The following is a 9,711-nucleotide window of genomic DNA, read 5'->3' on the forward strand; positions in this document are numbered from 1 at the left end:
TTAGCAGCAAACCTTTCCTTTTAAATAATAATAGTGAAATCACACATAAATATAACCTTTCGAAAAGAAAGTAAACAACATTATTACAGTTTCATTCCAAAAGGAGCTAAATCCATTCAATTCCAAAAGAAGCTAAATCCATGTTTCATTCAAAAAGGAATTACTAAATCCACATTTTTTTTTTGGCACATATCGCACGACAACCAAATGCCCTAAGATGTTGATACCCACTTTGATAGAAAAATAAGGTTTTACAAAATGGAAAAATACTAGAAGAGAAAAGGTAAGAAAGAGTAAAGACGGATTGAGGACGGTAAACCCCAAGAGACTCAAAAGATCTACCCCAGAATCCTCTCACCGGCACCAGAGTTGCCTAGGCCAATGATGGCCGAGAAGATTGCGCAATGTACCGCGCCGGTCTGGCAGGAAGGTGCCAATTGCGGTGAGGGGTTTTCATGGACCAGTAGATCTGAGATTATATTATCCAAAAAAAAAGAGATATATATGAATTGACAAATAGTACCAAAAATAGAAGAAAAAAAAGAAATAAAGTGAAAGGCGTAAATATTCTAAAAAAGAATGAAACGCCGATAATACCAAACAACAACAACAACACAAAATCTAAAAATTTGATAGAAATCAGAAATAACTGGTGGATTTTTTGTCTTATCATATGTTATAGGTCCAGAGCGACACCTTTAACATATATAACAACATGAAGGTACATGGCTAAAGGGAAAGTGGAGAAATAAAAAGAAATAAATTAAAAAAAATATTAAAAATTGTTGTATCAGTATACTATAATGAATAACAGTAGTGAATTAATTTAACATCTTACTTAATTCATACTTGTCCATAATGCAGTGTTTTTCAGTATTCTTATTTTGGTACTGCATGCAATTGTAAAGTTTAAAAAAAAAGTGATTGTAACTTCTTGTAAATAAGTTGTGTTCTACAGTGCCTGTGTATTGCATGACCTACGTCAGTACGTGATAACTTGTAAATGTGTAAAGACATAAGATTTTAATATAATTATAGTAATGCTAAAATGAAGATACATAACATATTTTTATGGTGTACATTGAAAGCTTTATTCGGCCATAACTAACAGTTAAATTTACACAACATTATTGAGATGAATACAAATTATAATTGCTGAACTGAAGGCAATATTTAAACGTGATGTTGATTTCAACCAATGCATACAAACAGATCATGTGTATTAAAAAAGGCACATTTTTATTTAGCATCTATCGCTATGACAACTTTAACCGTCGTCATTAAGAAGGAGCAATATACTTTATTTGTATACCACCATGTCTTGTTACTTATTAGTTACTGCTTATTTATATACATCTTATCTTGTGTCTTTCATAAAAACTTGACATACTCTATAGGCAATGTGTAGATAAGTTTACCAAAGAAAAGTATCTATAACAGTAATGTTTCTACGCGCTTGACAAATATACTATTACCCCGGTCATTTGATTCAGTGCTTGCCCGCACACAATGTTTTGACTAGTACGTGATCATACAAATTTTGCCGAGAAACTGCCTACTAATTGATATATTTGGTAAATTATTATATCTATTTGGACTTGATAGATATAACGCATGTGTCGCGCACTTGTGCGTAGTCCCATATACATCTTTCTGTGTACAGTGCTTGTAACTTTACCAAGACTGGGCCAATTTTTTTATCATTTCGATGATTCTAGAACCTTGCAGTACACACCAAGACTTATATGCTAGATGATCAACCTTTTCTGATCGATTCCACAACAATCCTTTCACAATGCAGTCGCATGACCATAACTGGTTTTATCTTTTAAGTTTCACATCTTACTTTATATATAAATGCTTTAAAAATTGTCTGAGTGATTCTTTTCCTTAATGTGTACGAGTATACATGTATACATACTCCATATCGATCTCAAATCCTGAATCATATCAGTTTCAGCACAAAATTAAGTATAGTTAGGTACATATATGTCTTTCATCTTCCCTAATGCTCGACTATGAATATCACCTCAAGTGATTAACATCCAACATAAGGTTTTTCAAAAAAATAGCACAGACATTTCAAAACTGGTCATGTCCTATACGCACACAAAAGACAATTCTGCGTTGTGTGTACTGAGTTTCATATGAATCGATCAAACTACTTCCAATAGTTTGCTCACATACTTATTTTACACACTGCACATGCATTGAGTTTTATACTGTTATTATAATGCCTCATCAAAGATACCAAAACTATAAAATTGCTAAAACTTGGAAAGAATATGCTCCACAAGATTATTAAAACAAAATTGTATTCTTTGTGCAAAGCTTGGTTACCATGGAGGTACCTTAACAGACAGACACAACAAATGTGTCTTGCACACCCTCGGGTCAATCGGTATACCAAGTTTTATTACAATTTGCAAAAAAATTGGAAAAAATTTGACCCAGTTTTTACAATAGACCAACAGAAAGACTCGCCTGCCCAACTGTATCCTTATTCCTTTATACACCCTTTCAAACTACAAAGTAGTTACAGGCAGCATATCTCTTGATGGTATAACCTTGAACCGCAATACTTTGGCGTTGAGCTGATTCACGTTCATTGATTCAAATGATGCATGAAACCAACTGTTTTGCTGTCTTGTGATCATTTCTCTTTTTCGCTTGCCGTTATTTTAGTCACATTGATTGCATTAAACAAAAAATGAAGACTATTTACAATAAGATATTCTACAAATCTTTCTTCTGTCCATGTTGATTTTCAACAGGTTCCGAAGTATAGTCTTTTTCATGATCGACTGTCACCTCAGTTACATGCACAGTCACTAAAACCAAACACATTGTTGACTCATGGTTTGACCTCTTGGCTGTAAATTTTATAATTACTACCGTAACTTCTTCAAGGAATATAGGTTGCCAAATAGATACAAATTGAAATATCCACCATTTCCACATGAGCAAGCACTGATTTTATCACAAATTATGAATTGTATAAATCACATAGAGCTTTTATACACTGATGTCACAATTTGTCTTTTATATTCCTACATTTCTTCCATTTGTAAACTTGCCAACCTCTTATTGTAATACAATATACAAGTGCCAAGCATGGTGGCTAATCTAGCAACAATAACAATTTATTTCTGGTACATGTATATCATGTGTTATGTGATTTTTTTTCTCCAGATAACCACATCCCCATGATCCCCAGGGACACTCTAGTATCAAGTTTGGTGGTATTTTGTCAAAGGGTCTCTGACATATCAAGAATACATGCTCGTAATGCTAAGCCATGCAATCTTTCACCTCCGGACCACAAAATGTTAAGTTCCAACCAATCCTCAAGATAGCCTAAAAACATGCCACATGGACAAATTAAATCGAGGCGATTAAGAGTCTTGCATGCAATCATGCAACAATGAACCTCATTTGACCTTTGACCTACTTATGTGACCTTCAACTCCAGAATATCATGGAGGCCAATAAAGGGCATCTACCAATCAAGTATGGTTACAAACAGATGCAGGGTTGGAAAGTTAGCAACCCTAATTGATTTTTGCAGGTAAGATTTCACATTAGACTTCATTCAAATTTGTGTACAGTCACGGAGGATGGACGGAAGGATGCCATTTGGATCCCTTAGTCTCTGCTCGAAAAAAAGCAGTTCTCAAGTCAGACAATCCCAAATGTTCACTACAGAGGATTACATGGATTTCTCTAATCGGCCTAGTCTCCTGGCTAGGATCACATCAACTTGTGGTGGAGGAAATGGTGCAAGCCGGGGCCTTGTGTGTCTAGGGTCATCAGGGAGCAGAACAGCCTTCGAGAACAGTGGTCCTTGGTCCTGTTCTCTGCGTTCCAGTATCGCACCGATGAGTCCTTGTACATACATGTAGGGGTAGGTCTTGGGGACCTTCTCCTTCCGGGCCACGTAGTTGTTGGCACGCTTTGACCATACTGCAACATATCTGTATCATAAAATAAAAGAACATGCAAAATGTAACAAGTTGCATTATATGCACACTCATTCATGTCAATTGGAAATGATTCATATCTCTTAAAGATAAACTTGAGTTCTGGTAAAAAAAGAAAATGAATTCTCACAGAATCTAACGAAACTTACACTGAATGTTCAAGATTACAAATAAATGTCATGTGCCAAACAATTTTGGAAGAAAATGTATACTGGCTGAGTAATGAGCATAGAAAGATAAGGAAATCAGGGTAGTACTAGCCCCGACAGGCCGACACCATGTGTGTTGTCCCATATACATCTTTCTGTGTAAGTGATTGTTACTTTACCAAAACTCTGCCAAATTTATGATGATTTTGATGACTCCAGAACCTTGCATTACACACCAAGTATATTATTACACTGAATCCAAGTCCGCATTTAGGGTCCAAAATCAGCAGCATGATTGACAAACCATCAGCTTACAGTCCGTCATCTACATAATTTAGATGTGCGTCGTGTACAGGGACAACTTCTTTAGATGACGTCATATTTTGGCGATTTAAAAGGGGCGTTCCCAGGAAGGACAATTAGATATTTAATAATTTCCCCAAAATTGATAAATTTCATGGGAAAGAACTGCCAATTCGGATTGCCCTGTCCAACTACACAGGGAAAACAAAAAATCATGTTTTTTTTTTTTACTCCACCCACTTTGGATTGCCTTGTCCATCTAAAAAAAAATGTACAAATAAAAATAGGAAAAACAAGAAAGAAAAGAAAAACTTTTTTTCTTTCTTTCTAATTTCCACTCACTTTGTATTGCCTTGTTCATCAATCTGGTCGGGCCTGTCCTTGTGTGCCATGTAGTCGATGACCGCAAGCAAATTCCTTGCCCGGTTTGCTGGGTAGCTGGATGGATAAGACAAACAATTGGTATTACCACTACCATGATGAATGAATAGTAAATGCTTTAGACAAATCTCAGACTCATTGGCCCGTAGTCACAAAGGAGGTTTGTAGGAGGTTTGTACAAACCATGGTTTGACGATGGTTTACATCTATGGAATGCTGCTCGCATACCGTAAATTGTAAATTAACATTGTTAACAAGTATGGAGTTTACATTCCTTCTCCATCAGTTTACAAATGGCATTCCATAGATGTAAACCTTGGCCAAACCATGGTTTGTACAAACCTCCTTTGTGAATACGAGCCATTCACTTCAGTTCTGGATTTGTGTTGTAAATTATTGACTTTTAATTAAAGGTAGTTACATTTCCCTGCTACAACCACTCCAACTTGACTTAACATCAGGTACCGACACAAGTACGATACAAAGTCTGCTGTTTCAAGACTCTGCATGCATCCAAAAGTGATTTCAGCATTTATATAGATGTCATTCATAATTTCTCATTAACTTTGCTATTTGCTTCAAAATATGATATTGTAACTGTAACCGTACTGTAATGATATGTTTCAACTTTTCCACAATCTTACTTCAAACATACAAAATGATACTAAAAATACTTACTCAAAGGAATACCGCTTGGAAGCATACATCAGTATATGGTTGTGGAAACACTCGAGCATGCTGGTGTGCCTAAGGAATTATGAAAACAAAATAAAAACTGATATAAATGATAGGGCATTTCATTATTTTCATACCACAAAATCAATATTGAAAATCCCATGTCATACACATGAGCAAATAAGATGCATTATCTTGACCTGCTGATATGTCCCAATTTTATAGGTCATAACCGAAAAAGAGCTCAATCTTGCAAACATGTACGTAATGAACGCATTCTCATTAAATTCCTCTCAATTTACAGAGCCTTTCGTACATGTATACAGAATCCTACCTGAAGCGAGCAAATCAGCAGAGTAGGCCAAGTTCTCCATGAATTTGCGGTCAAAGGTGACTTGTACTATTCACCTGCTAATTCCCCTACTGCTGCTTGGAATTTCTTCGCTGGGGATGGATTGTGTTGTCTGTTCTTCATATCTGTAAAAAGTGAAGAAACGAAAGTCATTCACAAAGTAAAAAACATTCAGATTTTAAATCACCAAAAGAAATTATTTTGAAGATGGCATTCTCTAATAATTATCACAGCTAGCCAGATTTGGAATTTGCATGACTAATAACTGATGCATTGGTTCTCTGTCATGTATGTGAAGTTGAGACACTCTTTGGTAGAGATAAATATAGATGAGACAGTCACATCTCAAGCAAGCTATAGTATAACCTTGTCGACTTTTAAAAAGAGCAGGATGTTTACCCGGTTGACTAGCCCTGCACGTCATCATTACAAAGAAAACTGCAGTTGTAACGAGGGACATTAAAGGTAGGGTCTATTACAAAGTTTTGGGAAATTTTGAAAATTGGGTGGATAGTGATTCTTTACAATTTTGATATATTTGGATGCCCCTGTGGAAGTATTATAAGCACTAGAAAATTTAGCTCCTAAAACACTTCTGCTTTCGAAAAAAATTGAATATAAAAATTTACCGGTGCTCCCGGTAAATTTTGATAAATTTAAAATAGCGCCTACGGTCGTACAACGGTAGCTGCTACCATAAAAATCCCGGAATATGTAGTTGTGATATATAATTTCAAAAAGGTAATAGCCAATCGGTCAATTGTAGCTTGTTGTATAGCTGAATTAATATATTGACCTTGAGAGAGAGTTATAGTATACCCCATAAAGAGATTATTATTTACAATTTCATCACTTTAGACTCGATTTCAACGCGACAACATTCACTGAATATTGTAGGATCGCATATGCTTCCAATATTTTCATTTGAACCAAATTCATCCGGAGGTCTAGTGGAGCCAGACGTAGTCTCAGTGGAACAACCGACGATATAGAGACTGAAGCTTTTGGTCTACTGTAGACCTAGGCTAGACTATCAATATCATATGATTCATGAAATCTGAATTAAAAATCCAAGGCAAGAGATAACAAAACGTAATTTCTTAAATTTGCCGATTCCATGCATCTAGTCTCTAGACTAGATCTAGATCAAATTAAAACGGTAGGCCTACCCAATGCAGTGGGGCGTATATCATTTCAACTTACCTCTCAGTGAGCTGGCATGTCTATTGCATCCTCTAAGGCTCTAGACTCGGCAACGAGAAGGCCGCCTGCAGCTCGCGAAGTTTCTCCGCCGTACCCTGGCCTGGCCTTGTTCACAGCCACTCCCGCGCCTCCTCTGGGCCGGATGGTCGAGCTGCCATTGCTTGTTTCTCTCCTTCCTCTTACCGTCTTACTTAGTCTTATTCCGATTTAGCGTAGCCTTAGCCTTGTCCTTAGGCTTAGCACTAGCTGAGTCCGAGTCGGCCATCGTCCGTGACATCGAGCTCCTTTTCCAATCTCGATCTCGTTATCGTATTTCAATCAAAGCTTGTCTGGACTGTAGCTGTCTATTTAGCGTTCGATCGGCGCCGGTGATAATCTGATATGAGCTGTGTGTGTTATACTTTACGTGAAAGCAGCGTATTGGAATTGATCAGCTGTACTGCATACTAGCGCGCGGTCGGATACCCGCCTGCTAGCTACCTGTAGTACTGTACGTACGTACCAACGAACTCAAACACTCGTTGTAAATACGCTGGTTGTTAAATGACATAGAGGGAGCTAAACACGTAAATTCAAAAAATAAACCGTCGAAAGTCAAAAGTGATGTCCGGACGTCAAACACTTTTATATAATGTTTTGAAAGCAAATTGCACAACAATTAGAGCATTTGATTTGGAATTATTATCATCTCCCATGTTTTTTTCGATGATCTTTCATATGGTACTGAAATAAACCAAATTTGTTTTGGAGGGGCACTTTGGAAATTACCAATACTCAACTATACCTTTAAGTGTAAGATAAATAAATTAGGGTAAATTGTGCTGTGCAATGTTGAAATGGGTCAAAGTTCAGGTCATATTGAGGTGATCAGCAGCCATGCATTTTTAGTTGAAAGATGATATCTTATCACACACATTAATAATTCAGCACATCTTGTTACTACCCTGTTCCGATCATGCATCATTTACATTTATATACCACAGCTTCATATGCAGCCGCAAGACCAGGCTATTTTAGTGTGCTCACGCATCTACAATGTACATTCCTGTAATGGCTTTCAGTTCCTTGAGGTTGCCTTTGCAGTACTCTCTGTAAAAGGTTTAATAGCAAATCGAAACAATGTTATTGTTTATTTTACAAGTATAGTATTGAAGGAAAAAACAGGATAACTGTGAGAGCTTTTAGGAAAGAAACCGGAATCAGTAAGGAGAAAAGTGACGGGAAGGAAGTAAGGAACAATGGAAATTATTTTCATTCATGCCAAAATGGATTTATTTTATAGTTTAAATGTAAGTTTACACACATAATACATTTACTTTGTGGTCTGTCAAGGCCATTGTATTATCGGAAAAGGCTGCTGAAGTCTATGGAATAAGATGACACAATATTTACTTGCATGTATCTGGATGTCATGTTTAATAGTCAGCTGAGAATAGTTACATAAACCATGTATCACTAATTATATATTTTTCATGTAAAATTTAACCGAAGTGTGATTAACAGAACTGAAATAAAATGAATTTTGAGAAAGAAATAAGTTACTAATGATATCATCAATTATTCAATACATTGCATTGATTTATTTGACTGTGTAACCAAGGCCCGGGGTAACATACACATTAAAAGAGAATGTTAATTGTTAACGTTATTATACTGCTTGCAATGCATCAAGCAAGACATTCTGTTCCAAAATGTTCCACTGAGGGAACAGACATACTTTTTTGCTCTTGGCTGTTGATATTTTATGGCATTTTGTTCAGTACATGATTAGTAGATCTCTTACAGAGTCTCAGGAGGAGAAAGATGGCCAGATTTGGGCATACTTCCTGAAAAGTAGGAGTGTCATTGCAGGGGGGAAATCTGATGTTCTGAAACCTGGCAACAAGTCTACCCTGGTTACAGGGGAATAATACAGCCCACAACAAAACAAATCATGATGCTTTTTACCACAGGCACAGGGGAAGTGCGTTAAAAACCCTGTGTTAGGTTGATTACTGCATTGCTTAATACATGTATTGTACATACATGTACATGTATGTACATGCCTTTGAATGAACATGTAGGCCGTACAGTGTGAGTGCAAGAGACCACTCTGTAACCTTATGATTCATAACCTGCGTCCTGTTTCTAAAATGTGTGTTGACAGCCCAAATAGAAGTGCCATAAACGATGAAGTTTATCGATCAAGAGGGTTTTAGAAAGCTGCCATTCCTGTAGTTGACACTGCATGTACACACACACAAGATAATCTGTGCAGAGTGTTTGTAAGGATTATACAAACGTCAGACTCAGATCTGCTATTATTGCTCTTTATTCTAGTGATTTTGTCTACCCCAAAACAGTTGTATCTTATTTACAAACATAATGCCTACAGGTGATATGTTATGAGAATTCAAATTACATGTACGCATTTACTGTTCTAATCTCTTTCAAGAGTACAAATCAGGCATGAGCAACAATATTGAAATAATCATGCCATTTATGCCGCAAATTTCTTCCAAGAAGTTAATGTATCTGGACTTACATGTAGCCAGCATGGCTATTTTTTTCTTCTTTGAACATAAATTAAGTAAATAATATATCATGGAGTTTATATGCTTCTGAAAGATACTGTGAACCAAAATTCATAAATTCATAGATAAGTAATGTATGAAAAATATCTCTCTTG

General features: G+C 36.3%; 2 protein-coding genes across 2 annotated transcripts in view; one reads left to right on the plus strand and one right to left on the minus strand.

Moving 5' to 3' along the window:
• LOC755122 (disintegrin and metalloproteinase domain-containing protein 10) overlaps positions 1-9,711 on the plus strand; it is a 56,329-nt gene that overhangs the window by 6,724 nt on the left and 39,894 nt on the right. The gene's annotated exons all lie outside the window — the stretch shown is intronic.
• On the minus strand, positions 1,895-7,481 carry LOC105440478. Its single transcript, XM_030972243.1, has 5 exons — positions 7,044-7,481; positions 5,823-5,965; positions 5,492-5,560; positions 4,775-4,870; positions 1,895-3,974 (listed from the first exon to the last, which is right to left on the minus strand). Exons 3-5 carry the CDS (start codon positions 5,548-5,550, stop codon positions 3,710-3,712), a joined length of 420 nt encoding a protein of 139 aa, XP_030828103.1. The 5' UTR covers positions 5,551-5,560; positions 5,823-5,965; positions 7,044-7,481; the 3' UTR covers positions 1,895-3,709.

The sequence above is a fragment of the Strongylocentrotus purpuratus genome, unplaced genomic scaffold, assembly GCF_000002235.5.
Source record: "Strongylocentrotus purpuratus isolate Spur 01 unplaced genomic scaffold, Spur_5.0 spur5_scaffold_6, whole genome shotgun sequence".
NCBI classification, from domain to species: domain Eukaryota; kingdom Metazoa; phylum Echinodermata; class Echinoidea; order Camarodonta; family Strongylocentrotidae; genus Strongylocentrotus; species Strongylocentrotus purpuratus.